The 27,999-nt window shown below is 42.9% G+C and overlaps 4 protein-coding genes across 5 annotated transcripts; 3 read left to right on the top strand and 1 right to left on the bottom strand.

Annotated features, from left to right (window-relative positions):
- The first annotated feature begins 1,066 nt into the window (after positions 1-1,066).
- Positions 1,067-9,456, top strand: ube2e1 (ubiquitin-conjugating enzyme E2E 1). The gene is made up of 6 exons (XM_083680940.1): positions 1,067-1,196; positions 2,012-2,172; positions 2,655-2,705; positions 8,023-8,155; positions 8,603-8,750; positions 9,287-9,456. The coding sequence occupies exons 2-6, from the start codon at positions 2,132-2,134 to the stop codon at positions 9,382-9,384; spliced, it is 471 nt and encodes a 156-aa protein (XP_083537066.1). The 5' UTR covers positions 1,067-1,196; positions 2,012-2,131; the 3' UTR covers positions 9,385-9,456.
- Positions 9,457-10,277: 821 nt separating this feature from the next.
- Positions 10,278-12,952, bottom strand: nkiras1 (NFKB inhibitor interacting Ras-like 1). 2 transcript variants are annotated; one of them, XM_083681236.1, is made up of 4 exons: positions 12,861-12,937; positions 12,398-12,504; positions 11,812-12,053; positions 10,278-11,098 (listed from the first exon to the last, which is right to left on the bottom strand). In XM_083681236.1, the coding sequence occupies exons 2-4, from the start codon at positions 12,489-12,491 to the stop codon at positions 10,856-10,858; spliced, it is 579 nt and encodes a 192-aa protein (XP_083537362.1). In that variant the 5' UTR covers positions 12,492-12,504; positions 12,861-12,937; the 3' UTR covers positions 10,278-10,855. The 2 variants fall into 2 exon arrangements, with proteins under 2 accessions (XP_083537362.1, XP_083537361.1); XM_083681235.1 differs by having other exon boundaries at positions 10,280-11,098; positions 12,813-12,952.
- A 545-nt stretch (positions 12,953-13,497) lies between these two features.
- rpl15 (ribosomal protein L15) lies at positions 13,498-16,197 on the top strand. The gene is made up of 4 exons (XM_083680193.1): positions 13,498-13,535; positions 14,223-14,404; positions 14,776-14,912; positions 15,831-16,197. The coding sequence occupies exons 2-4, from the start codon at positions 14,233-14,235 to the stop codon at positions 16,134-16,136; spliced, it is 615 nt and encodes a 204-aa protein (XP_083536319.1). The 5' UTR covers positions 13,498-13,535; positions 14,223-14,232; the 3' UTR covers positions 16,137-16,197.
- A 3,523-nt stretch (positions 16,198-19,720) lies between these two features.
- Positions 19,721-25,803, top strand: nr1d2b (nuclear receptor subfamily 1, group D, member 2b). The gene is made up of 8 exons (XM_083680929.1): positions 19,721-20,206; positions 21,973-22,209; positions 22,323-22,411; positions 23,115-23,259; positions 23,642-24,354; positions 24,542-24,727; positions 24,964-25,174; positions 25,438-25,803. Exons 1-8 carry the CDS (start codon positions 20,188-20,190, stop codon positions 25,632-25,634), a joined length of 1,797 nt encoding a protein of 598 aa, XP_083537055.1. The 5' UTR covers positions 19,721-20,187; the 3' UTR covers positions 25,635-25,803.
- The last annotated feature ends 2,196 nt before the right edge of the window (positions 25,804-27,999 follow it).

Raw genomic sequence — 27,999 nt, 5'->3', positions numbered from 1 at the left:
AAAGAAATAATGAAACATAAATGCCATAACAAGGTAATGACTTAACTGTAACAGCTGTAGCTGGAAGGGCAGTGTAATACAATACCGTCTCGATTAGTCCAGTGTTTCACAACCCTTTTATTCGGGGGCCATCATGATATGATTTTCCTCTGTTGAGAAATTGAGAATTTATTCATTCTGTGTCCTATTAAAATAACACGTTGACTGTAATGTCACATAGGTGTTATTGGTTCATTGACCAGAGGTTGAGGAACACTGAGAGGAGGACACACAGGAATTGGGAATGCAATTAGGTGATCATACTCGACTATAAAACTGTCACTACGAATCAAATACAAAATACAGATATGCATCTCATTAGCAATTAATTACACAGGCATAACAAAGTGCAGATGACTGATGTTTAGAGTTGTGAATCTGTGTGCCTACCAGGGATGCACCGGAGTTAGTCCTCTGATCGTCACAAGAGGAAGGTTTCTTTTGCGAACAGCAACTCTGACTCCTTGAAGAAAGACAGTTATCAGATATAATGGTGGGTGACAGCCTGCACTATACACACATGAACCCTTTAGTGCATCCAGAGTGCAGCTCACACAGTGTAACCTACAGTGGCCTTGGATGGATGGATGGATGGATGGATGGAAGGATGGGTGGATGGATGGATGGACCATACCCTCCTCCCAACCATGAAGAGGCTATCAGTATCCTATGCTACCTGTCTCAACTACCGGAAGACCTTGTGAGTTATTATGACTTCATGAAAAAGTGCCATAAAGAAAATCTACAGTTAATTTGGAGAGAGAGGTTGTTGACACAAGACAAAAGACACGTGACTGGCTTTTGTTCAATGTTGTTGATTGTTCAATGTTGTTGATTGATGTTGATTGTGATGGACAGATGAGTCTATGGATCTAAGCCCAGCCACAGGCTTAAAGCTTCACATTCGGTAATTTATAAGAGGCTACTGGATTCACAGAGGTCCGCTAAATCACACCTCAAACCTTTTAAACTTGCTTTTTGTAATTTCAGAACGATAATCTGACTAAATTTGACATTGTCATCCGAGTGTGCCCAACCGACAGAGACTCCATTGCCCTGGATAGAAGCTTCGTCTGCTGTTGCACCAGCACTTCCGCTCCGCGAGAGGCGAAAGGCACGCGTCCAGGCGACGGAGCCACTCACAGACACAAAGAAAGGTATCTAACACTAAATGTTTTAATTATATCGAAAAATATGTATCCATCTTGTGTGATTTGGTGCTTCTGGTCGACATTTGGACCATGACTGTGTCTGTAGCCGCCGGGGGAAATTAAGAAAATGGTCCGTCCTTAGACTGCCTGAACTGAGATCATTTCGAGGGATAAGATGCCATAACAAATGTAATTGTGAATAATATCGCCATGGGTCTGCGAATTCAATTAGTTTGTCTTGAAAAGTCGGCATATGCTCTGATGAGTGTCTGAATAACATCTTGCTGATATCAAAGTGAAAGTTTCAATGCTCATTGGAAGTGAAGCGTTTCCCAAACGAATGCGACATCGCCCAATCGATGATCATTTCAGGGTTTACGTCGCCTATTTAGTTAATTGAGGGTATACCCTGCTCGTTGTGATGTCGTTTTAATTCAATGTAACCATTTTACATGAGCTGAGTCTGCTTTGTTGTAGCCCAACCCAGCTAAAAAATAACGCCTCTGTGCAAACATTTAGCTTGAGGTCAGTAATCTGTTATGAAAGAGGCGAATGATTTTGCGATAAGCAGCAGGATAACTTAACTTAATATTGAATTATTTGTCCGTAATGACCAGTTAAACCTATGAACCCAGCGCTGGATGTGGAGTCATTGTGGTTAAGCCAACAGTTAAAGGTCACATTTACGCCAGCGGTTATTGAGTCATTGCGCTATTGAATACATTGTTACAGTGGTCCAACAGGGTTTTGTCAGCCCGAATGTGCGTCTGTTTTTTTTGTAAAGCCTGAATGTTGTTTTCTTTTTTCTTTTTCCTATGGAGATCGTTTTGTCGGATGAGGCTACGCGTACCAGCACTACGAGTTATTCGTTCTCCTCTTCCTCAACGCAATATCAGCAAGAGAAAAAAACGCTTAGCAAGAAACGAGAAAGCAAAGCCAGCATGAGTAAGACCTCCAAACTCCTCTCCACGAGCGCCAAAAGGTGAGGGTTTCTAACTGTGCTGTGATTGTCAAAGACACGGTGTTTTCTTTAAGAAGGCCTGTGGACACTTTCCCATCATATCACTGATCACACGCAACCATCCTTGTCCCAATGTGGCAATCTCATGACGCGTGCCTCTGTCTTAATTTACAGTGAATTTATTCTGTATCAAAGCTTGTATTGATAACTGACAAAAAAGAGGTTTTGTCCTCTTCTTGCTTCTAACCCGCATCCTAAACTGCAATAGGAAAATGAGTGATAAACTAATTTGCATTTTAACTTGGAAGCATACATTGTGGTAAGAGAAGAGCCTAACATTATTTGGTTTCCTGATAGTGATCAGCCTTATTTGTTTAGACTATCCCAGGGTGTTTTCAATGACAATGTTGCTTCTCCTCCATGATTTGCTATCAGTCAAGAACATGTAATTTAAGGTTTATCAAGTGTCATCATATTTTAATATTGTTTGTGCATTATTACAGAATTCAGAAGGAGTTGGCTGACATCACTTTGGATCCTCCACCAAACTGCAGGTGAGTGTTTGAGCAAGTGAGCATTCTTGTCACTGAAAAGTTGTATGAGTATTCTTTTCACCTGATACAATACGTTTAAACAATCCTGTTGTCGTGTGTGTGTAGGTGGTTGGATGCAGTGTCAGTTTATAAAGTTATACTGTATCACCTGGGCCTGTGGCAACAACACTCCAGCTCTTTCTACAGGAGGCATGATAGAGTCAGCTCCTCTGGCAGACATTAAAGAGCCTGGAATGGCTGTGAGGTGGGAGAGATGTGTGCTCTCACTCAAATTTTACAGTCAGGGCCTGCGGCAACAAAATGTACACAATCTCTTTGAAACAGGGGAGGAGAAATGAAAGCATTTTCTCTTCCTTGTACTAAAGAACCTTGAAGGCCAGTGAGTGAGTGAGGGAGGGAGTAAAGACACACTCGTACTCCGTTTTTACAGTTAAGTTATCTTAAAGTGAAGTCAGGGTTTTCGTAACGCGATTAGCGGGGTTGGTGAGAACACAATGTGATGCAGACGGACGCATCGCCAGCGGATCAACGGGCCACGCTGTCGTCTAGACCTTGGATAGGAGCTGATTGCATGTTAGAGCATTCCAATCCAGACTGCACGTTACATAGTCGCCCCAAAACAACCATTTAGGGGTAGCCAATGACCCGCCAGTGGCCATTAAGTGCTTTAGATTCGCTAGTAGCTGGCACACACCACATGTCTGAGCAGACCCAGGGCTAATGCCATGTTTTGAGCCACGAGCTTAGCACTTGGCTGCAGCTGAGACGGACCACAAATCATATTTTTTTTTGGACCCTGATCGTTCCATCTATTGGTTTGTTGTGTGGTCTTGTGGGACAGCGTCACAGTGGTATTGCGGATAGATGCTTAGAGGAAAGAGAAGGAGTCTGCTTAATCCGTTGGGATTATTTGGGGGTGGGGTGGGGGTGGGAGGGGTGTGTTAGAGCACCATGCGTGGCCCAGATGCTTGGTCTCCACTCGCTGTGGGAGATTTGTCCATGTGGGGGGGGGGGGGTTTGGGGTGGGTGGGCGGGGGCTCTGGCCGGGTGAACAATACTCTTACAAGAGGCAGCCTGAGGGAGCTGCCTAGACAGTGGGGTTGTCAGGAGGGTAAATGATGAGTCTTTGTATCCAGCCGCTGATGAAGCCTGCACTGCACACACTCTCTCTCTCTCTCTCTCCCTCACCCAACACCACTCTGCTTGTGCTGCTTTGCTAAGTGAAAATTTTTTTTTGTTGTTGTTGTTTTTTTTCCTGTTTATCTGTATGTTTTGTATGCTTCATTGAGCAGGGCGTCTTCTGCTCAACTGGGTATGAATGAAGGGCAGGCCCAGCTAAGCCTTGCAGTTGGGTATGGATTACTCATTGATGAGTCTATGGGGTGTTTCAGATTGAGGCCATTAGCTTGTTCAAGGACTATTTCCGAGAGGTCTTAAAACACAAGATAGGCAATTATATTCTGTCTTGCAGTAGTTTACCATAATGTATTAGTTTCCCTGAATTGGACATTTTGTGGAATGGTAGGCTCCTTCGGTTTTATTATGGGCACTAAATAGCAGGTTTTTCAGATGCCATTTATCAAAATCTAATTATACTTGACACAGGGAATGCCAAACCAGACACATTTTATTTTTAAACTGTCCTGTCGTCGTCATCATAGTGCAAACTGCTTCAACCATCATAAGCTTGCATGCCTCCCCCACTCTCTCCCCTACTCCTCCCCACTCCCCCCCCCCCACTCTCCCCCACTTGGCCTCTATTGCTCTTCACCTTTATTATTCTTTTCCCCCTTAGCTTACCCTTGCATTCTCTCTCTCTCTCGTCTATCTGTCTTTCTGTCTCTCTCTCTCTCTCTCTCGTCTGTCTGTCTTTCTGTCTCTGAGTCTCTCTCTCTCTCTCTCTCTCTGTATCATGTGTCCTCTTGCTCTCTCTCTCGGTCCCTCCCTCCAGGATGTTGCCCTTGGGTGTCTAGCATCTCTCTAGATTCCTGACATTCTCAGCGTTGGGGCTCATGACAGTAATTGAAAGTTGAAAAGCTTGCACAGTGTGGTAATTGGCCTGAGTGTGCATGTGTGTGTGGGGGTCTTTATGGAAAACACAGAATTGCAATTGTGTTCTGCATGCCTTTTAATCCTCCCCCCTCGTTATATAGCCGGAGGATTGGCTGCTGTGTAAGGAGATTGTGTGTGAGAGAGAGAGAAGGTGTTTCCTCTGAGGGGAGTGAGCCAGGGCTGTTGTAAACCATCTGAGGTGCATGTGATTCCTTTGTTTACTTGCGCTGCTCTGAGCTAATGTTTATAGTGTGAGATTGCGAGCTAAGGTGTTTTCTTTTCCTCTCTTAACACATTACACAGAGTGTTACTGTGTGAGCTGTTGCATGTGTGACCGCTGAGGTCTCTGTGAAAGCTTTTCATATCTAAAAAAAGCCTCTCTCCCTAGAGAGGAAGTGGCTTGCCCATGCAGCGTTGTTGCTGCGGAGAACCCTTAAAGCAGAGCTGCCACCTCTGAACTGCTGCTGGTGAAAGGAGTTGTGTTTGTTTGGTTTCCACTGCATCCAGTGTTAGAGATAATGGAGGGAATTTTGCTTGTCTTGGCCTGTGGGAAAATTTCTGCCTATGTCTTGTCAGTTGAAACTTTGCTGCGAAAACGGCTTCTCTGGTATAGTGGATAGATTCCCACCTTGTTGCCATTTGAGATGAACAGAAGAGAGAACCCTAACCCTAACCCTCTAACCCCTCACAGTTTGATGATTCGTATCCCCTGACGGGGGTTTACTATATAAATACACTCTGGGAAAATCTTTAGGAATACTTACAGTATCATTTCCATGTTGAACATTCAATCCAAATAACTGCTAGTATTTGATGAAAGAATTGACAGGTCTGGGTCTGCTATGTTGTCAGGTGATGAGAGCTAAAGACCTTCAGATAGTTTTTATTCAGTGCTCTCTTTACATTGCACTGAAAATAACTCCCCGGGCCCATTGTCATTATTGGAAATTGGTCAGGTTTTATGCCTGACATCTCTTTTAGCCACTCAAGTGAAGTAGTGTCATTATGCTATCTCTTCTGTTATGACAGGCTCGTGTAGATTAGGGCTCAGCCGTATATCGAGTTTTAACTATGTACTTGATGTATTTAACTGCACCAAATGGCCTTGAGCTGTATCGTGGGTATCAAGTTTTATCGCATTTTATTATTTTTTACAAGCATTTCGCTTATGTCGTTTCCCCTCTCTGTAATGCCTCAGAGACCTGCTGCATAAGCCCAAATCATGCCCTGACCGAGTCTGGCAAAGCCCTTTCACCCTGTTCTGTTTGCGTTTGTGTACTGGAGCTGTGGCCACGGACCACCTGACTATGAGGATTCAGAGGAGTGCAGCCGATTGTTTGACTGCTGTTTGCGGGAGAAACCAAAGAATAATGGATCTGTGCACAGAGAAATCCTGCAGGTCTTCTCTGCGCAAACAACTATTTCAGATGTTATCTTGTTGCAGCTTTTGCGTGTAGAGTCTGCTGTTTGTAGTGAAGACCTAGGCATAACTGACATACATATTTTTTTTTTAAATATGTTTTTTGCATTTCTGCTTTATTGGGATAGAGACAGTAGAGACTGACAGGAAGGATGGGAGAGAGAGGAGGGATGACATGCAAGATAGGTCAAGGGTTAATCGAATCGAACCAGGAACCTTGCGATGACGTGGTAAGCGCATTAGTGTACTATGCCACTAAGCGCCCCCATAACTTTTATAGACAATGAGGAGTTCTAAAGAAACTTTGTGTGTTTGTTTCAGCTATCTACGTTGTTAGGGCAACACTCAAAACGAGGCAGGCTAGCCTCATTAACAAGGTGTGTTCTGTCTGTGAAATAGAAATGACTTGTACATTGTAAATGCACTGTTTATTTGAATAAGAAGTGTATTTACACATTATGTTAAGCCTCATACAGGCTATAAGGAAAGGAATAACTACATGTATATTGTGTATTGCCCAAAATATCGAAATATTAATGTGAGGCCATATCGCCCAGCCCTAGTGTGGATTATAGTTTGTTTTATGTTTTTCTCCAGAAAGAGGTAGTGCAAGCAGATGTGAATGGATTATAAATGACAGTGAAACTATGACGTGTACATACTGTAGTGTTTGCCCCTCATACCAATGACAGCTTATTATCACAGGGAATACAGTTTCCTTTAATTTTTGTTGAAATGAAACTGAAGTATGGAATATAGACATGGTTGGAGGTTCGTTAAAAAAAATTGGATGCTGCAATGTCAAATCCCCCTCCTCTCTCTGTCTCTCTGTAAACTGAGGTCAGAGAAGAAGCCCTTCTGTTATTGAACTGAATGACAGCAGTGATTGCATGGAATATCCCTGCCTCACAGCACTGGGTGGCATTTGTCTGTGGGGGGGAGGAAACACAGGCTCTCTTCTGTGGCAGTGTTCTATATCTGACACGCTTCTGTTGTCAGGCAAAAGAAACCCACGCTGGATCATTTCATGAGAAATTAATCTATAGGCTTATCTATTTTGGGGGTTAAAATGTGGTCCTGACTCAGGCTTTTGTGGTTTTACTATTAAATGGTTTATATTATATGAATATGGTGATGTGATATTCTAAGACAAATGTGGCCAGATTTTTCTGAACAGTATGTTTAGTTTTTTTTAAAGGTGGTGCAAGTAGGGAATTTGTCACTCTAATTTCAAATTTTAGAACTGGGTTCTGATAGCGTAGGCTTTCCCATAGTCTTGAGTAATAGCATGCCTTCAGCGGAATGAGAAATGACTTGGATTTTTATCATATCTTTGTGTACATAACTCAATACTATAGGGTGGCGTACCAGTATATAAAACATTGCTCTTGAATCACCTGGATTATCAGTGTACATTCAACCCCTGCCAGCTAGGCTTTTTTTTATCTCAGTAAGCAAATAAACTGTGATAGTTACACTCCAGATTTTCTTCTTTCTCCAAGCTGTTGACATGACTCACATGGCATGCAGGTTTCACTTGTAATGAGTAACCAATCAACTGATAGGGGTGAAGTTACACAGTCTGACACAGATACTGTGATGTATTCTGATTTATTATACAATAAAATTGTAAATTGTAAAGATGATACCGACGGATATCCCTGTCAAGCATTTGTGTTGCTTTCTCACACATACATACACACACACACACACACACACACACACACACACCTGATGAAATACACCACAGTAGCTTATAGTCTCTGCATGTTTGTCTCTCATCACTTCTAACTCTCAAGTTCCATGAAACACTGGCTTTAATGTTGCCTGTCTGTGTCTACGCAGCGCCGGTCCGAAAGGAGACAACGTCTATGAGTGGAGATCCACCATCCTGGGCCCACCAGGCTCTGTGTATGAAGGAGGGGTCTTCTTCCTGGACATCGCCTTCACACCAGACTACCCCTTCAAACCACCCAAGGTGACGATCGATTCCAAACAGCCAACTTTTTGTCGATTTGGTCCAGAGAATTCAGACTGCTTTCTCTGTTTTATGTTCACCACTGGAGGGCACTGTTGCACTGTGAGATTTACTGCATATCTCTGTATAAGTTCAAACTACTCAAACAAAATTACAAATCTAGACTTTTATGATTAGATTGAGTATTCGACTTTCAAGCCTATTTTTTATATATATATATATATATACACACACACACACACACACACACATACATACCGGCCGCGCTAGCCACAACACCAAGAGAGTTAACTCCCTTGGCGGAGCTGCTAACGGGCCTCACGCAGGGTCGTTACAATACATACATACATACATATATACATATATTCTGGCTGTGTATCCAAGGTGATCCCCTTGCTCCCGCACAGTCCACAGACATACCCACTGTTGTCGTTGTTTGTTTCCAAGGTGACGTTCCGTACGAGGATCTACCACTGTAACATCAACAGCCAGGGGGTGATCTGTCTGGACATCCTGAAGGACAACTGGAGCCCCGCCCTCACCATCTCCAAGGTGCTGCTGTCCATCTGCTCCCTGCTCACAGACTGTAACCCTGGTAAGACACTAGCCCTTGTCGGCTGACCGACTGCAGTGTGGAGTTAACATGTAAAATGTGTTTGGTTTTGTCAAAAGTGAGAAATGTGTACTTCAATCAGTCACAGTAATCTCTTTGAAGGATCACTCTGAGCATATAAGTGGCTGAATCACAAAAGGAGTCGAAATCTTTATGGAAATCAAACCCATTGTGTTGAGAGAGGGCTCAATTCAATCCAATCCACATCATATGCTGTCATTTAAAACACTACCAACCAGATAGATAATCTAATAATATATATGCCATTTAGCTGACGCTTTTATCCAAAGCAACTTACATTGCAGTGAGTGCAGACATTTCAGTATATATGGTCCCAGCGGGAATAGATAGATCTGTATGTGATCTCCGATGTATCTGGAATCGTGTATGTGAGTGCGTGCGCATGCAAACGTGTGTACACACAATGTGTGTACATGCGTCTGCATGCATGCCTTGGGGGCAGGTCAAAACGTCTGTTGATGCCCCGTAACCCTGTCTGTTCTGAACCTCTGTTGTAGCTGACCCTCTGGTTGGAAGCATCGCCACCCAGTACACAACAAACAGACCAGAACACGACAGAATAGCCAAACAGTGGACTAAGCGCTACGCCACATAATCACAGGAGACGGGAGGACTAGGCGTCGTGGAAGGGCATCCAACAGAGCTGCTTGTCCTGGAGGGGGTCAGAGGGGGGATGGGGGGGTTGAACGGGAGGGGTAGAGAATAGGGGAGGATTTTTATCTTGAAATATAAGTCTTATCTCCTGATATTTTGTTGTTTATTGTATTTTTTAAGTTATCTCTGCCTACCTATAATCGAGATTTGGCAATAATGCATCTTAATGTGTTTCCCTTTGTTCCCTAAATGAATTTTAGCTTGTGCTTTGAAATGAAATTAATTATACATTTTGACAGCTTGTTAAAAGGTGCGCCAGCATGATTCCCTGATAAGATTTCAAATATCATGTCAATGTGAATTTTTCACTGATATTAAAGTTACAGTTGGTGTAAGTTTCTTTGCATCCTTTCCTTTGAAATATTTTGACAAAAAATACATGTTCAGATGGAGATGGATGGGTGGAATATAATACAGTTTGTTATGTACAGCTTATAGGTTGCTGCTCTCTTTCTTTCCTTTAGGGTTAACAAGTCAGAAAATGCATGTTCATACTGTATAAAGCCTTATTTTGTAGCCTTAATAGCCCTGAATCACTGAAAGTAGTGGCTATTCATCCAGTGGTACATGATTCATAGTGGATTTTTAAAATGTATAATGTGATATACAGGGGGTGACATAATTCATCATTCATTTTTATCTCTGTGTAGCTATAAAGTATAAGGTAACTGACACTAAATACACCATCAGCGGTGTTACATGGAATTGTGTGTCATAAGCCTCAAAGGAGGTCTGCTGTTTATAATTTATCTTTACATTTACTTTGGTGTGTAGATATAGAGGTTTTTCTGGACAGGTAACAAACAGCAACAATTCATGAATGAGTTACATGGAATAATTAATGTAATAAGCTTCAGTGAGGGTGGTCTGCAGTTGATAAGTACTAAGCCCTTCATAAATGAATGATCAACTTATGAGTAGCTGCACAAGGAATATCACATTTATTCTGCAATGTCTCGATAGATATAAAGGACACAGAAGCAGTTTGCTCTTCACAAGGATTCATTAAGACATTTCATTCAAGCACAATTGTATCCTAACATTTTATTCCTACCTGCTAGGTTTAGTAAAGTGACAAAAATAAATTACGTAAAAAATAAATATTTTCTCTAACACTTACAAAGCTAATATAAAGTACACAGGTTTGTTTTAAACACTCACATTGGATGGCAGACTGACACATTGAAAGCAATTGATGACAGACAGACATTTTAAATCATAGACATGATCAAGGCAGTACCATTAACTTTATTGCTGCCAGGCCATACACTAGGTAGTAATATGCCTCTCACTCCAAAGGTGCATATGGGTGGATGGGCCATGAAGACCTTGCTATATTAGGGGCTAGCATAGCCCTCTCCCAGGATAGGGAAATACAGAGCCGGAAGTATCTGGAAGGAGCGTCCTTTGGTTCAGATGTCATTGGATGGAGTTCCTTTGCTCTTGCGGCCGGGCAGCGGGAAGGCAGACTTGCTCTGTGGCTGTGTGAGGCGGCTGGTGAGCATCGTGAAGGGCTCGATGAGGGAGTTGCGCTCCGTCACACTCACCTCCCATAGCTTGACCTTCTCCCCCCGCGCCCACTGCTGCGCTGCCTCCTGGTCCACCTGACGACGCTCACGCAGGTCTGTCTTGTTCCCCAGCACGATGACGGTCACCTGCACCGGAGGAGAGAGGGGAAGCTTTTAGTTAACCGACTAAACTAGCAAACTCCAGTTTGAGGTTAATAATAATAATAATAATACATTTATTTATAGAGCACATTTTCGTACAGACTGCAGCTCAAAGTGTTGTACATAAAAATCAAAGAAACAATAGTACAATGGAAGAAAAGTGAAATAGGAAAACAATAAATAAAACAGCAGTGGCCTACATGTTGACATGATACAAGCAATGGTAATAGATAATTAAAGCACTATTCAAGTAAAACCCAAGCAATACGGACCAATAGTGAAATAGAAAGCCTTGTCTCTGTCTCTCTCTCTCTTTACCTCACACAGGTCACAGAGGGCAATGAAAAACTGGATGAATGTGTATCTTAGTCAAATAACAGGTCTGGTTTGTGGTGGGAGTTTGCTATGAACAATAGCACATTATAGGATGGTACAAATAATGGTAACAATAAAATTCAATTCCGTTCTATTTGATTCACTTTGATTGGTATAGCCCTTAATCACTGTTACAGTCTAAAACGGTTTCATAATGACCCAATATGAAAGACAATAAGTGATGGCACACGACACCCCCCAACCGTAACCTCACAGGTTATGGGGTTGTATGTCTGTCAGTGGGCCGAACAAAAAACATCAATGAAAACTGACTTTTTGTCAGTGAATGAATACGTGATTTGGTTATCAGATGAGAATTTCACCTCTTTTTTGTCTCTGGACTTGTCTATTTCCTTCTTGAGAACGTCCACTTTTTTGAACGACTCCAGGCTGTCCACACTGTAGACCAGCACAAAGCCATCAGCCACAGAGTAGTAGTGCTTGGGAAGGTCAAGGCCGTCGTGGAGCCCCCTTGTGTCATAGAGTCGTAGCTGTTCTTTCACACCGCGGTCTGTCTCCACAGAGGCCACATACACGTCCTCCTGCGTTTCATTCGATTCTGAGCCTGCAACAGATAAGACAACATCTGTCAATGATTGAGTTAATCTGTCCGCAAGGCTCTACAAAGGCAGAGGCAGCTCTCAGACTAACAACATCAGCGCACAGGTCGTACCCATGAATGTTGAGGAGTAGAGATGTTGACTAAAGTTGCATAGTTAAATAAAAGAAGAGAGGAGCACTGCTTTGTCACGAAAAATGAACACATACTGCCAGTCCCCCTTGTTATACCTAGCGTGGCACTGACCCGCAGACCCACGTAGGAGTCTGTCGCTTGAGCCAGGCAAGATTATAGTATATACCAGAGGCTGTCCTTCCCATCTCACACACAATATCAAGCCATCAACTCACCGACTGCGTGATTGCCATACAAGAGCTGTTCCAGGATGGCAGTTTTTCCAACAGATGCCAAACCACACACCACAACTTTGCAGCCTTTCCCCATTTCGAACAGGAACCTGCATCGATCAAAGGTACGGCAGAACGTCAGGTACGCCAGCAACAGCAGCAGCAGAATAATTGAGCCCTCTTTAAAATGGTAATCATTATAGCGATTAACTCTGAAAGCATTCTCATCAGATGCTGACACGGTGGCAGTTTACTACAATACCATCGAAAAATCAAACTAGCTAACGAAAAGAAAACAAAGTGGCTTCACGTACTAGCTAGTCGAGAGAGACAGAGCTACACTGACTACCGAGTAGAGTAAGCAAGCTATCGAGCTATCCATTTCTCGAGATAAAATAACGTAGCCTAAAAGCAATACCTTCGTTTGGAAGCTGGCCAATTCGGTCGAAATGCAGAGGTGACTTACTGCAGCTTGCAAGCTAGCTCGCTAACTCTCTACGGGGTTATTTTAGCTACGCGGAGCATCACCGGCCATCCTTCTTCAGTCTGGAGTAGTGCAATGACGTCTGATCAACAAGGAAGTTGACAGTGATTTTGCGCATGCGTAACTCTTGGTTAATATATTGGTTAATATAAGACAGAATAAATGGAATAGAAGTACTTTCAGTCATAATTTCTCTCATTGATTTCGATTAAAAGTGATGCGTACCTTAAAAGAGATTGTCTTGCTTTTTAAACACTCGGGACTCCATTGTTTGTCTTTTGTTGTCATTTTGTTGAATTTGTGAATGAATGATGTATAGCTTCATCATGTTTAAACAATAATAATAACAATATTAGTGTTGTCAAATGTAATTCCTTGAGCACGACAGAAAAATGAAATACATGTGCCAATGCAAATCCAATGCATGGGATGCACGCTCCATTATTTACGTTATTGTTGGTGTACGTGTCCTATACGACTCTATAATTAATTCATGATTTCATTCGAAAGTCTCTAGGAAAAACAAAATATTACCATTATTTGGTTGATACTACAATTCCCAGGCAAAGTAGCGTGTTTTACAGGAACTCGGCCTTGACGTTATCATAAAGCATGCTGGGTACGTTTTCCCTTTCTTTCCGGCTGGTACGCCATCATGTAAGCGAGCATTTTTCCTATTTCTCGATGTACAATCCAACTAAAATCTTCCATTAAACTTTATCATCTGATTGTTAAATTGCGGGTGTATTATATTGACTATTTAGATACTGTTGTTGTACCTCCATTTCTACATTGTTATGTTTGGATATGTACATTTTGAACTGTTTACCCATACAAGTGCACAGGCACTGAGGTGGTATCGTCTCGCCGTACTCGCTAACCGGGATTTGTGAAGTGTAGTGGACATACATTTAGCTAATGTCGGAATAATGGCGTACTCTTGCCACTTTTAGTTGTATTTATGCACCAAGCACTGACTGCCCGTTGGCTTACTGCTGGACAACTTGTTTCTGGCTTGTGTAGTTATCTATATCGCTACCAAGTGTAAGCATGGCCTAGTCACTTTAGCCTTCTCCGCTAGTGACAGTCCTCCGCTGTGGCGAGAGTAAAGCAGAAACTGCACCAAAGACCTAGCTAACACAGCCATACATTCCGGTTCATGCATGCGTTAGAATATATTTTGTCACCACAGTGTTGACATTCATTGCCAACTATCAGTAGTTGCTGTGACTTAGCCACTCGGTGTAAACATTGTGACTTTGTGCATTAACTAGCTAGGAAGCGAAATGGTTAAGAATTGTACCATTACTAACACGTCAATGTCTCCAAATGATTTTTCCTTAGCTGATCGAACATGGGAGCGTATAAGTATATGCAGGAGTTATGGCGCAAGAAGCAGTCCGATGTGATGCGCTTCCTGCTGCGAGTCCGTTGCTGGCAGTACCGTCAACTCTCAGGTCTCCACCGTGCGCCTAGACCCACCAGACCCGACAAGGCCCGCAGACTGGGGTACAAGGCAAAGCAAGGTGTGTTTTTGGTCCTGCTCAAATGCTGTCACTTGGACTAACGTTTATTGCGAATGCACGAGGTTTACATTGACAATTGAATTATGCATGTTTCGTGCTTCCAGCTCATGGTTGTCAGTACATTTAAGTCAATTCGCTACTCGTAGTATGAAAGGTTGAATATCAACCGACATCGTGTAGGCATTTGTTTGGGCAGATGTTGGTTCATTCTGTTCAACATCCTTGTTGATTTGAGTTGCATAACTGTCAAAGTAATGCTATGCCTGTGCAGACCTTCCTTTGGGCACTGGATTGGTCGACTAAGTGTTTTTAAATGACTACATTGGCTTAGTATCAGGCTGTTACTGACCTTGGATCTCTCCATATGACAGGCTACGTCATCTACCGTGTCCGTGTGCGCCGTGGAGGCCGCAAACGCCCCGTGCCCAAGGGTGCCACCTATGGCAAGCCCGTCCACCATGGTGTCAACCAGATCAAGTTCGCCCGCAGCCTGCAGTCCACCGCTGAGGTAAGTCCACCTGTACTGTTGCGTGTTTTAGTTGTGGTCCAGAGCTGCAGAACAAAGTCACAGATCTGAAATGGACAGATGCTCTAATCCTAGCCCAAGCGGACCTCACAAATGTACATGTGGTCCGAGGCTCCCCCATGTTCTGCAGGACTTGAGGTCCACAATGGGGAATCCGAATCGGGTAACGTTAAGACCGCCCGTTTGACGACTATCCTGTGCATCCCTGCGGCAGCCAACACAGGGGAGCCTCGGACCCTGCATACGTATCGGTCTTGTGACACCAGTTCAAAATAGCTTTTCTATCTGGCCTCTATTCTTTCTCTCAATTGTCATTACCTTTTGTTTTCTATGAAGAGGGCCACTCTGGCTACTCCATTCCCTATCCCTTGGTGTACAATAATATTCAGTATCATAATGTAATATCAACTTGCTCTCTGCAACACTTGGTGCCATTTTAGCGTCTTGATCACTCATCTCTTCACATACAGAAGTCTATTGGTGGAAGGTGTTTTGGAATTAGTCATTTGAAACTGACTTATAACTGATGTATAGTTGATTCACTTAGACAAATGTTCTTCTTCTTATTATTGTACTTTGGCTAAATTACTTGAATGTAAAATTACAATTACTATGTAACCCTAGATTTCTTGTGAATTTGTTGCCTGTCAATATTCCCACATTCAGCTGGAGCATTCAGCTCCATGCCCATTTCAGCGCCAATAATGAAGCCTAATTTCTGCGACTTTGGTTGCAGTTTGAAACAGTGCATATGCAAACTGTCAGTCATGCTCTCCGCGTTGGCCCTAAATGTCCATTCTTGTAAAATCTTAGTTGATACAAGTTGCTTTTGTTGTGGTACTGTTTGTTTTCTTCTGTTTGAGTCTCGGCAGGACTGACCTGCTTGTTCTGTTGTAACAGGAACGTGCTGGCCGTCACTGCGGAGGCCTGCGGGTCCTGGCTTCATACTGGGTGGGAGAAGACTCCACATACAAGTTTTTCGAGGTGATCCTTGTTGACATCTTCCACAAAGCCATCAGACGCAACCCAGACACCCAATGGATCACAAAGGCAGTGCACAAGCACAGAGAAATGCGTGGCCTGACGTCCGCAGGCAAGAAGAGCCGCGGCCTGGGCAAGGGCCACAAGTTCCACCTGACCATTGGTGGTTCCCGCCGCGCAGCCTGGAGGAGACGCAACACCATGCAGCTGCACCGTTATCGCTAAACAGCGATCTAGGTGTCTGTACATTTAAAGAAATAAACATACCTTTTTATGGTGATGATCATTTTTGTATGTGAGATTTTGTGTGTTTTATATGGTCTGTTAAACTACTCGTGGTGTTAGTGATCCGAGTGATTCAGGGTGACTACACAGTTGAATAAACACAAAGTGGTCAGTGATGGGTATAAGTCTACTGTGAGCATTTTTGACTAGTTAAGAATTGACTGTTGATCTATAGCCCCAGAGACAATGGGTGTAATTGATCTGAGGGAGGTTCCAATTACTTGCATCTGAGGATTGCCCTGGGGGTGTTCTAACAATGTGTATGGACAATATGAAAGTGTCGATGGGAGGGTGTATGAGGGTTCCTAGTGTTGATGGACAATAGCCAACATGAGTGGACAGGCAGAGTTCATGATCTCCAGGGGCCAGATCTTCGTACTGTCAGACCCAGGTAATATTGATCTTGTGTTGCACTTAGAACCTATAGGACAATTTCAACCAAATATCATGAACAAATCTAGGCCTACATATTAGAACTACCGTCTTATATGGATAGTCAGAATTGTTTTGATTGCATCTTCAGACAAGGGTATTGAGGGATTGACTGAACCTGGGGTCATTTTCATTGGAATTAAGAGCAGTAGAGAACGAGATTAAGAAGCTGATCGGGAAAGACAAACATGACTACAAACTGAAGCTAGAATGCAAACTACAAGCAAATAACTTAAAAGTAGTATGAGATAGGATGAAGGAGAGGAAAACAGACTATAGCACCAAGGGGCAACCACAGATTGAGGAAGGGGTTGACAGATATAGAATTAAGATGTTTTATTCCATATTTGATAACGATTTCTCAGCAGAACCACAACAGATAAGGGAGGGTCTGGGCATTGGGTAGCACCGAACACATAAGCATCTCTGAGGAACAAGTAATGAAACAGCTGAAGATCAACCCTCATAAGGCTGCAGGCCCTGATGGGGTTAAAGCCAACGACATTTACATTTATGGCATTTAGCAGACGCCTTTATCCAAAGCGACTTACAACAAATACATTTGTCAAAGTAAGTGAATCATCTATCCATCAGTCATCATAAGAAAAAGTAATCTATGCTAGGACCAGGGGCTATTGGCAGTCACAATGCTAGAAGAAGGAAGAATTACCTTCTTTCTTTTTTTCTTTATTTACAGTAGAGTAACTTGTACAGGGGGGTAGTTGGGATGAAGAGGTCATTAGGAGGAACAGTTTAGATGTAGCCTGAAGAGATAGGTCTTCAATCTACGACAGAAGATAGGCAGTGACTCCGCAGTCATGACAGCAGTGGGAAGCTTGTTCCACCAGCAGGGCGCCAGGACAGTGAAAAGCTGTGACCGAGATTTCATATTGGCTTTCATATTGCAGCATCTTTTCAACTTAACACTCAGACATCCCTACAAAATGGAAAACAATTACCAAATAGGCGTTCCAGATTTTACACACTTGGAAAATCACATTTATCCTTGTAGTACTGTACAATAGGATTGTAAGGTAAAACAGTGGGAGTCTAAATAACTTCCTCATATTTCTCCCACATCCAAAGTTCCATTGTTCATACACACACATCCAGCTGGGGGCAGCAGTCACCCTTGACCTGGTGACCTAAATTTCCCAAAAAAGAAACTGGAGAATGGGCGAGTGTAACGTGGGATTGATGCTCACAATAGCATTTAGAGTGGTGTCCAAGGAAATGGGATTGAGATTGCCTGGGGTGTACTGCCCAATATAAGCATTTCGCTCTCATTCCTGAATTATAATTGAATGTTTCTGTGTCTGTGGTTTATTCCATCATGTGTCTCCCTCACCATACCCTAGTTCACACTACTGGGCTGAACCGATCTGAGCCGAGCTGTACTGGGCTGGTCTGGTTAAGCACGCGCCATAGCTGCTGAAACATTGCTAGAAAAGACAATGTGAAAGGAAGAATATCTGAGCCAGGACAGTCCGCTTCGGGGTTAAGCTCTGTATTGTGTAAATGTAGCTGTGTCCCCAGTGAGCTCTGACTGTCTCCAAATGTGGGTCATGACACTTGTGATGTTACTATGTCTACAGGGTTTAAGTTACAACACAGCTCTTAAGTGAAGGAATAAATTGTATGCAAGTCTCCACAATGGGACACAATCAATCAGGGGAGTCATACACCCATTATTTTTGAGGGGGAACCAAGTATGAGAGGACGGACGGACGGGAAAATGGTAAAACAGGAAAAATCTGATGAGGCACATGCCTTTGTGCCTTCTATGGGCATGGCGCCATTGCAATCAGTGCAGCCAGGGAGGGTAGGATAAAACCTTATTTAGATTACCTTTAACAGGGTTATGGTGTTGTCTCCTCTATATGGTGATTTTGATCCTTTTTATTTCATTTTTAGACATCTTATGGTATCTAATCTTAGACAAAACAGGATTCAAAACAGGGCTATAAATCAAAGAAATTGAATTACAGATTAAATTGAAGTAAAATAATAATAAGAAACGGGATGAAGAATGCACAGATGATCTTTTCCACAGGCAACCTAAGGCAAATAATGATGACAACATTATCAATATTGCACTGAAATTGCTAAAAGGTGTTCAATTATCATTATTGAGCTAGCATTAGCAACTATACATTCATGTGTCTCTACTGCTGTATTGCTTTCCATTCTTATTTCCCCAGAGAGATGTGTACGTCAATAACTCAATATCTTAAGAAATCGTGATATTTATGCCTCAGTGCATTCAATTTGTTGGAGAAATGTCATGTAAGCACTGTTGCAGGTGTCAGCAAAATGCTACTCTTACTTTCTAAATTACCATACATTTATTATTATTATGAATCTTTGTAACCAATGTTCCATCTGCGGGTTTGCTGTGTCTATGAACCATGTAAAGGCAAAGGATAATTTTCTTCCCAGAGGCTTTGAATCAATTAAAGATTACGCAAATAATGGAGATAAATGGAGGATTAGTTGTTACATTTTAAACTTTGTATACAATTATGAGGAGAGCCACACCATACAACAACAATGATGTGAATTAATGGCCCTCATTTACATATGTTGTATTTATTCAACATACTGTGAAGAGGAAGTGAGTTGTGTGTGTTTCAGTTTCATTCAACCACATAGCTCACAAACCTTATTATGTAGATTTGTTTTGTGTTAGCTGGCAATGTTTGACGGTGGTTTCACTTGATGTAGTCTCTCTAAATCAGACTCTCAGATTAGATGCTGCGTTCTGAGATACTTTCGGAGAGAAATTGCACTTAAAGCATTTTGAAACACTGTCTCAGACATTGTTATTTTCTTATTTTTCGAGGCAACTGCACGTTACTTTACGTGCATACATTTGTCCATCAATTTGGTAATTTGTAATAGACTATATTTTCTCTCTAAAACGACTTTGTGATGCTCCCCCATTTTTGTGATGCTGAGAGAAGGGCCCTTGACTTCACTCGGAGCTGTAGCAGTGTGCCAGACTGGAAGGAGGAGGAGTCACTGAAGTCACGTGGTAGCAGCTAGAAAGCAGTCGAAAACAGTCATTGCTAGCAAGACAGTAGCAGAGGACTTTCGACTCTTTTCAACCAGAGCTTTCATTTCATTTGGAAAAAAAATACATGTTATTTACAGTATAGCAGCACCAAGGACACGACAGATTATTCGAACGTTCTTCTCGAGGAGGAAAGATACGGAATTCCAAACGTTCGATTATTTGGTTACAATCTTTCGTGTGATTCGGGCTTCCGCAAAGCCCACAGTTACAATATTGCGATATTCATTGTTGCGGGTTGTGTTGTAACGAGAAGAACTGCGTCAAAGGATCCAGCCACAAGGTGGCAATTCATACTTATAGCTTCCAGTTTCTGTCAAGCAATAGATGTGATCTAAGGAAATAGTTTCTTTGTTTACTATATGTGGATACTTAATTTTATAACTCAGCTAGTATCATCAACCAGCGACTCAAGTTGCTGAAAAAAGGCGACAAAAACGGCTTTAGAATTCAGGTAGCAACGGTGATCTCAATAGGTCTGAGAAAATGGAATCCACTAAAGCTGGTGAGTATTTTTTTTACTCAGTTATAAAGATGCGTGCAATGAATGTATTTATTAGTGTCTACAATTAGATCATGTGTTGGTTTAATTTTTAAAGGGGTTAGGAGTGCCACCGAGGTTAGTGTTGTTACATAACCAGTTCCAACAGCACTGCGGTTCCCTTTCTCACATGGACCGGCCAGTCTAGCCATGTGCACCTGTGTTTACGCTCCCTGTGCATCCTCTCTGATTGGAGGAAAAGGGTAGTGACTTGGGCATTGCATAATTTCCCTTGGCGAGCTACGGATCGTTGATAACGATGGTGTGTTCGTTTGGTTCTTGGAAACACGTAGCTCGCAGTTGGTGAAGTCATAACGACGACTGAATGCTTTTGACGTCGGGACAACTCTTCAATCAATGCCATTACATTTGAAATCCATAATGAACGTTTACAAACTACAAACCTACATTAAATACATACATGTGTGATTACTAAGAAAAGTGTAAAGAAAGATTAATACCCTTGACATTTGTGCAATTTACTGTCTAAATCAGCCACTGTGTTCTGACGAGAATGTGAAAGGCTATAGTGGATAGGTCACAACTCTAAACTCTTAATATTGCATCAATATTAAATCAGTTGTAAACAATAAACTTACACATGGGCAAGATATTAGCCTATATTCGGCAAAGTAACAGTATGTGGTAGAATTAAAAAATCGGCTGTTTTGACTAGAATGTTGTCAGACATCCGCAGGACTCCTGATAATGCATACATTTAATGACACACAATTAGGTGTTATCTATAGAACATGCTTAACTTTTAGTGCCAGGGAAATATAGTATTCTTTCTCACAAAGATATCTACATATGTTTTTGAGTGTTGTGTATCTATCCCTGGAAATAATCAGAATTCATGTAAACATAACAGTTTTGAAAACATAACTAACTTGGTCCCTTTGCACAACTAACCCCGGGTGTTTTAAACAGGCGTTTAATGGAGACGTTTTACGGGTAGTTTATATTGTGGCATTTTAACAAATTCATTTGTCATTCATTCATTCTGTAAGTTTGAGCTTTTTAATAATCTTCTCTATGTTTGTGTTATCTAATGCTGAAGTGAAGTAGCCTCATGAAATAAACGTGTTTATTCTTTAACTTCAACCTGGCCATGAAAACCTAATTCACATCATAATATTAGAAAATGGTTTAATACAGTTTGATCCACAAGTAATTGCAAGAACATCTGAGATGTTTTAAACAATTCTTCCTCTTGAGCTGTGCGTCAGTTTCTGGGTAGGGTAGTCTACACACCCTTCTGTTGCTGGCATTATGAAGTGGGTGTTATCTAACAAGGGAGTGGAAGAAACCTGGTTAGCCTGAACACTGTCTGGTCTGCTTTTACTGGCTGAAGAAAGCCACTGTAGTGAACTATGGACAGGCTCTATTAATATAAGCTGCACTCTTTATCCAATCAGGATTATACTGTTTTCATGTTGTTGCACAATTGTTGCTCAATTTCTACACGATACAATACATAAGCATTATACTGAATTTCAGCACAATGGGTTCTTTCAAAACGCAGTTTGTCGTAGTGCCAGTTTAGCTTCATGGGGAGGTTGAAGAGAGAAGTTATTGTTTATGTTTAATTTCCTGCAGGCAAACTGAAGCCTTCAATAAATCAGTAGTTCCCTCCTCCTCCACATCAGATGTGTTTCTCTCTGTGTCTCTCTCTCTCTACCTCTTTCTCTCTCAACCTCTTTCTCTCTCCCTCTCCCTCTCCCTACCAGGGGGTGTAATAGCGTACATCAGCTCGGGCAGCTCTGCTTCCAGCCCTGAGTCCTGTCACAGCGACTCTTCCAACAGCAGCTACCAGTCCTCCTCACCGCCTCATACCTCCTCCCAGAGACGTCGGCAGGGGCAACTGGCAAACACACCCTCATCCACAAAGGGCCACACCCGCCTGCCCTCCCTCGGCATAGGGAAGACAGGACGCTCAACCTCTACTGCCAAATGCGGCATTACAAGTGAGTGATGGCTGAATCACTTTAATATGTGTCTTGAAGACGTGTTTACTATTTACTCTCTGTGGCAGGATACTGATGAATAACCTTCTGTTTTAAATTTTTAATCATTGCAGAAATCAATGAATTGGTGCTGTTGTGTAAAGTCTGTGGGGACATAGCATCAGGATTCCACTATGGCGTCCATGCCTGTGAGGGTTGCAAGGTGAGGACAAACTCAAGACAAACATCTAAGATAGGTAGTTTGTCTACCTATCTTCCGCCATACACTGAAGACCCATCTCTTTAGAGTACAAAAAAAAGGCTCCTCCTCCTCAGACCGCTCCACCTCCTAACACCCTACATTACCTGAACTTGGAAACAAAAGAAAAAACGTTTTCTTCCTTCTTTAGCGCTGTGACTGCTGGTGGCACTTGTTCTTATCGAAGGTTTTACTTACGATGACTGATGTATAGGTGATTTACTTACTTAGACAAATGTAATTAATGTAAGTCGCTTTGGATAAAAGTGTCTGTTAAATGTAAATGTAAACATCTGCATTGTGCCTCAATAGCACAGTAACAGTAGGAGAGAAAGGATGCTGGGTGATTGTGTCACCCCAACAGGGTCATGGGGTCATACTCGAAATGGGTCATATCCTAACTGGGACATGCATGGGGTGGTACTCTAAATGGGTCATTGTGTCATACCCCAACTGGGTCATGGGGTCGTACCCTAACTAGATCACAGCCATCTGCATCAAGTCGAGACAGCATTAAGTAGTTCAACCCGCCCTTATATCCGCCCCTCTTCTTCATGGCCTAGTTTGGCCTCCTTCTCCTCCCCCTTCTCCTCCATCACCCCCCTCTGTTTCTCTATTGATGTGAGTGACCCTGAAGACCGTCCCTGTGTGTGTCTGCCACCATCAGGGCTTCTTCCGGAGGAGCATCCAACAGAACATCCAGTACAAGAAGTGCCTTAAGGACGAGAGCTGCCCCATCATGAGGATCAACAGGAACCGCTGCCAGCAGTGCCGCTTCAAGAAGTGTCTGCTGGTGGGGATGTCGAGAGACTGTGAGTTCTAGTCCTTCTTTATTCCCACTAAAGTAGGGTTCTCAGGGTTCTCCCCAAGATTTTTTGAACAGCGTGGCGCTGGATTGCATTTTCAAAACCCGACTTTTACTCATGTCAAAATGTGCAAAAGAAATACCACTAAAAAGCTGAATTCGCTGAGGAACATCATAATGCTCTCACTTTCGCTTTCGTTTTTAACAACAGTGTCAAAGATAGTTACACTATCATTACTAAATATGTAGTTTAATTTGCTGTGTAATGTTTACATAGTGACGCAGCACCACTCTGGCATCCTTCGGGGAGAACCCTGACACTGTTTTGCATTAACATGGGCTATATGCTAAACGTTGTATATTTAAACGTCTTTTTTCTAACTGCCTAGCTGTGCGCTTTGGCCGCATCCCGAAGCAGGAGAAACAACGCATGCTGCTGGAGATGCAAAGTGCCATGAACAACATGATGAACAACAGTCAGCTCCATGGCAACCAGCCCCTCCCCCAAGCCAATCAGCTCCCTATTCGCTGCACGGAGCCCATAACCTCGGAGGACTCCGCAGCTTCTTCCTGCTCTCCCGCTCCATCACCGCGGTCCAACCTATCGGAGACCGGCTCTGAACCTGAGCCTATAGTCGCTATGGAGACCAGCCCCAGCTCGGCATCGTCCAGTGTGTCCGACAGCGGGGAGGAGGAGGTCATCGGCTCGGTGACCAGGGCTCACCAGGAGACCTTCCTGTACAACCAGGAACAGGCAAGCCCCCCCGCAGAGGCCCCGCCCTCCCTGGGGACAGAGGAGTGTGTGAGTAACAGCAGCCGGAGTATAGAGGAGAGGCAGGAAGCCTGGAACCACCAGAATGACCTTGCCCCGGTTGCAGCTCAGGAGCAGACCACTAACGTTGGCCCTCAAGGCCCTGAGGTTCATCACAAAGAGAACAACACCCCTAACACCAATAACAACCACTGCCCATATAGGTTGCCCAACAGTGCCCCCAGTGGCCACTGTCCAGCCTATGCACATAACTCTCACAACTCTGGTGAGACAACCTCCAATGGAGGCTTCACTGGGCCAGTGTGGAGTGGGGGCAACAGGATGCACCTGGTGAGAATTTAGTTGATATTATAATGATAAAGGTAATGATGATTTATAGTAATTGATTGTGTGGCGTATAGCACTATTCTAGACTTGCTTTGCATTACATGGGGAGGAAATTATCTTTGTTTGTTGATTTCCCCTTGTGCTAACCTGAGTCTCTCTCTCTCCCCCCCTCCCCCCTCTCCCTCCTCAGGTGTGTCCCATGAACATGTCCCCTTACGTGAACCATCACAAGTTTGGCCCTGGGATCTGGGAGGAGTTCTCTCAGAGCTTCACCCCGGCTGTCAGGGAGGTGGTGGAGTTTGCCAAGCGCGTCCCAGGCTTCAGGGACCTGTCCCAGCCGGACCAAGTGAGCCTGCTCAAGGCAGGCACCTTTGAGGTACGCTCAACTCTCATACGATACCATTAACCTTCTCCACTTAGCTCCACTATCCCCGCCTGCCTAGCCTCCTCCCCCCTCCTCCCCATTCACTCCATGTGAAAACAGTATTGAGTGTAGATTCAAGCTTTGTTACCCATATCTCCATCACTGAAGTCAAGCTTTGAACTAACGACTAATGTCTACAGGCCGGTGAATGCATCAAGACTTACAGTGTGTTGCTGCGACTTTGGCAGGTGTTAGTGGTGCGCTTTGCTTCGCTGTTCAACACCAAGGATCGCACGGTGACCTTCCAGGGTGGTAAGAAGTACGGCGTGGAGGCCCTGCGCTCCATGGGCGCGGGCAACTTGCTCAACTCCATGTTTGACTTCAGTGAGAAGCTGACCAGCCTGGGCCTTAGTGAAGAAGAGATGAGCCTGTTTACTGCGGTGGTCCTGGTCTCCGCTGGTGTGTGCCACACGATTTTCTCATTCCCACGTATCCCACGTTTTTTAATATAGAATAAAAACACACTAGTGACATGCAAGACCATAGGATAGGAAATGTATTGAAACGTACGTATTTAAAAGTGTATTATGCCTTTCTTCCTATTCTAACATCTTAAACCCATCTCGATAGAGCCTCAGAGCAGTTGGCACAAGATGCAGAATGATGAACAGGGACCTCAGGATCAAGCCTAACATCAACCCCTTGTTTCTCCTCTACTCTAGATCGCTCTGGGATTGAGAACGTGAACTCAGTGGAAGCACTGCAGGACACGCTGATCCGAGCGTTGCGTAGCCTCATTACTAAGAACCACCCCAATGAGTTGGCCATCTTTACCAAGCTGCTGCTCAAGCTGCCAGACCTGCGCTCACTCAACAACATGCACTCTGAGCAGCTACTGGCCTTCAAGGTCCACCCCTGAGCCTGGACCTGGGCCTGGACCTGGACCTGCACCTGGACCACAAAGTCCCTCCCCCTCAACACTTGACCAGCCCCCTCATGAACTCTGGCCTCCAGTTATTCCGGGCCACGCACTTCATGTGATGTTTTTACCCCAACATAATTGAACTAATGGGGGAATGTGTCATGGTGGGGGGGGCATACCAATTATTGTACTGTAGGGCTGAAATGCCTTTTTTTTGGGGGGGGGGGTAGTAATGCACACATTCACAATCACAATCAGAAGATTGATGATTATGTTTCGTTTGGGTTTGTAGGAAATGTTAGCATATCTAATCTTAGAACCACCCTTTTTGTTATTTGTATTTTTGCATTGTTAGTGCAATATGTGATCGATTTTGTTCTCATAGAGGTCTTCTACGCCTAAGGTATGTTTTATGATGTTGTTTTGGCCATATTGACCTTAAAGGATGCTATGCCTGTGAGAAAAGCTGTCTGATTTTAAGGGTGGGAATTAAATTCCAACCTCCTATCTTAAACTGACACAGATGAGAGTTAAAGCTCCTCTCTCAAAGAAAGCTGCAGAAGACAAAAAGGAGAATGTTGTTGTACTGTAGCTGCTAAGTAACAGCTTTCCAGTGAGCCCCCAGTCACCTGAGAAAGAGCAAATAATGTCTGTTTAGTTCTCCTCGAGACAAATCTGAATGAAAGGCAATCTCTTATTACAATTTTAGCTTATGGTGCAAGTTGTGTTATATGTATTACGCTATTGTGGTCAAGAGGAGGGGTTGTAGATGTCGATGTTCATAGTAACTGATATGGTTTTTGAACAAACCATCACTCCGACACTGCCTCATCCATAGCCAGTGCTATTTATGCTTACGGCTGACGATTGAATGACAGGGTAGTGAGTCTAAATGAAGTCAAAAATATGTTGAGGTGGCATAAACTGCCAAAAAGATACTGACAGTTACCAGTCAAAACCTCACTAGGCTTCTCTCAACATGTCAGAAGATGTTTTACGACAAGGAGTTCAACCCTGGTTTCTCTGGTGCTATCTTACTGGCCATTATGCTCTCATCAACCATACAGTTTCCACGTGATTTTGCTGTTGAAGGCGGTTAGAGAGAGAATCATTGCAGGAATGTCTATCAGAGTTACTTGACTTTCAGCAACCAGCAACTCTTGTGCCACTGTCTCATGAAAAGAGGACCTTCTTTTTCTTTTTCCTTTTCCTTCTTACTAATTTTCCAACTTGTTAAGACTGTGGATCGATGTAATTAAGCAAATTGCTAGATTGTATTTACATACTGTGTGATTGTAATATGAGCTAAGTGATTGTACTTTAATGAATAGCAAGAGATGTGGTAAGGACTGTAACTGAGCTGCTGGCGTTTGCTATTTCAATGCACATCATGTATTTGATTTTAGACAGTTTCTCTCTCTTTTCCAATCTGCTGCCCTTTAGGTTCTATGATTAGAGCTTCCGTCCACGTGTTACATTGCTGAGCTGTGGTCTGTCTCTGTGAAAACATTGCAGTATACATAGATTTCTGTATATAAATATCTTTATAAATAATATAAATATATCCATATAAATAAAAATATTAATGTGGATTATTGCACTAAAGTTGTCACTTCATTTCCTCGACATATCATCAGTCAAGTTGACCAACCATAAAAAAAAAATCATGATTTTACTGCTGACAGTGGCAGCAGAATGTGTTCTGAAGTGTACAGAATCATATTGTCTGCTTGAGTACAAGCAAATGCCTCGAAATTCATTGGATGACGCTTCATTGTGTGACCCCAAACATACTGCAATAGCAACATGGGAGTTTTTCATGGCCAAAAGCAGAAAGTTATTGACTGGCCAAGTCAATCTTCAGATTTAAATCCATTTAAATCCAATTAAACATGCATTTCAGATTTCATGGCAGAGCATCACCAGAGAATATATGCAGTGTCTGGTGGGGTCAATGGGCCGCAGACTTCAGGCAGTTATTGCATGCAAAGGATTGTCGACCAAATACTAAACATGAGCACTTTATTTGGTCATTATATGATATTTTCCAATACCTTTGGAGTCCTGAAATAGGTGGAGTATATTTAAAATATTGTGTACTTTCTAAATGGTGAACCCAATCTGAACCCCCCCCCCCATGAATTAAAGCTGAGAATCTCTACTTTGACCTTGTAGTAATTGTTTGATTTAAAATCCAAACTGTTGGAGTAGAGCTAAAAAAAAGACAACAGTGGAGACAAGACTTTCCAATACTTGTGGAGGGCACTGTATGGAGCAGCATTGAAATAGCCAATAGCACTGCAGCCCTTATATGTGGTCAAAGGTTTCACTTTTTAGTGGTCTCAGTCATTTAGCCTACCTT

The sequence above is a fragment of the Argentina silus genome (assembly GCF_951799395.1).
Source record: "Argentina silus genome assembly, chromosome: 11".
Lineage (NCBI taxonomy): Eukaryota > Metazoa > Chordata > Actinopteri > Argentiniformes > Argentinidae > Argentina > Argentina silus.
The sequence above is the reverse complement of the archived record's forward strand: the minus strand, read 5'-3'. Positions and strand labels throughout refer to the sequence as shown.

Bases quoted from the DNA above. Each gene is read 5' to 3' on its own strand.
- ube2e1 (XM_083680940.1), top strand. From the start codon at position 2,132: ATGAGTAAGACCTCCAAACTCCTCTCCACGAGCGCCAAAAG. The intron at 2,173-2,654 runs GTGAGGGTTTCT...GCATTATTACAG, and splicing joins CTCTCCACGAGCGCCAAAAG to AATTCAGAAGGAGTTGGCTG. The intron at 2,706-8,022 runs GTGAGTGTTTGA...GTGTCTACGCAG, and splicing joins GATCCTCCACCAAACTGCAG to CGCCGGTCCGAAAGGAGACA.
- nkiras1 (XM_083681235.1), bottom strand. From the start codon at position 12,491: ATGGGGAAAGGCTGCAAAGTTGTGGTGTGTGGTTTGGCATCTGTTGGA. The intron at 12,054-12,397 runs GTGAGTTGATGG...TATCTGTTGCAG, and splicing joins GTATGGCAATCACGCAGTCG to GCTCAGAATCGAATGAAACG. The intron at 11,099-11,811 runs GTGAAATTCTCA...CCTCCGGTGCAG, and splicing joins AGTCCAGAGACAAAAAAGAG to GTGACCGTCATCGTGCTGGG.
- rpl15 (XM_083680193.1), top strand. From the start codon at position 14,233: ATGGGAGCGTATAAGTATATGCAGGAGTTATGGCGCAAGAAGCAGTCC. The intron at 14,405-14,775 runs GTGTGTTTTTGG...TCCATATGACAG, and splicing joins GGGGTACAAGGCAAAGCAAG to GCTACGTCATCTACCGTGTC. The intron at 14,913-15,830 runs GTAAGTCCACCT...CTGTTGTAACAG, and splicing joins GCCTGCAGTCCACCGCTGAG to GAACGTGCTGGCCGTCACTG.
- nr1d2b (XM_083680929.1), top strand. The intron at 23,260-23,641 runs GTGAGTTCTAGT...CTAACTGCCTAG, and splicing joins GGTGGGGATGTCGAGAGACT to CTGTGCGCTTTGGCCGCATC. The intron at 24,355-24,541 runs GTGAGAATTTAG...CTCCCTCCTCAG, and splicing joins GGGGCAACAGGATGCACCTG to GTGTGTCCCATGAACATGTC.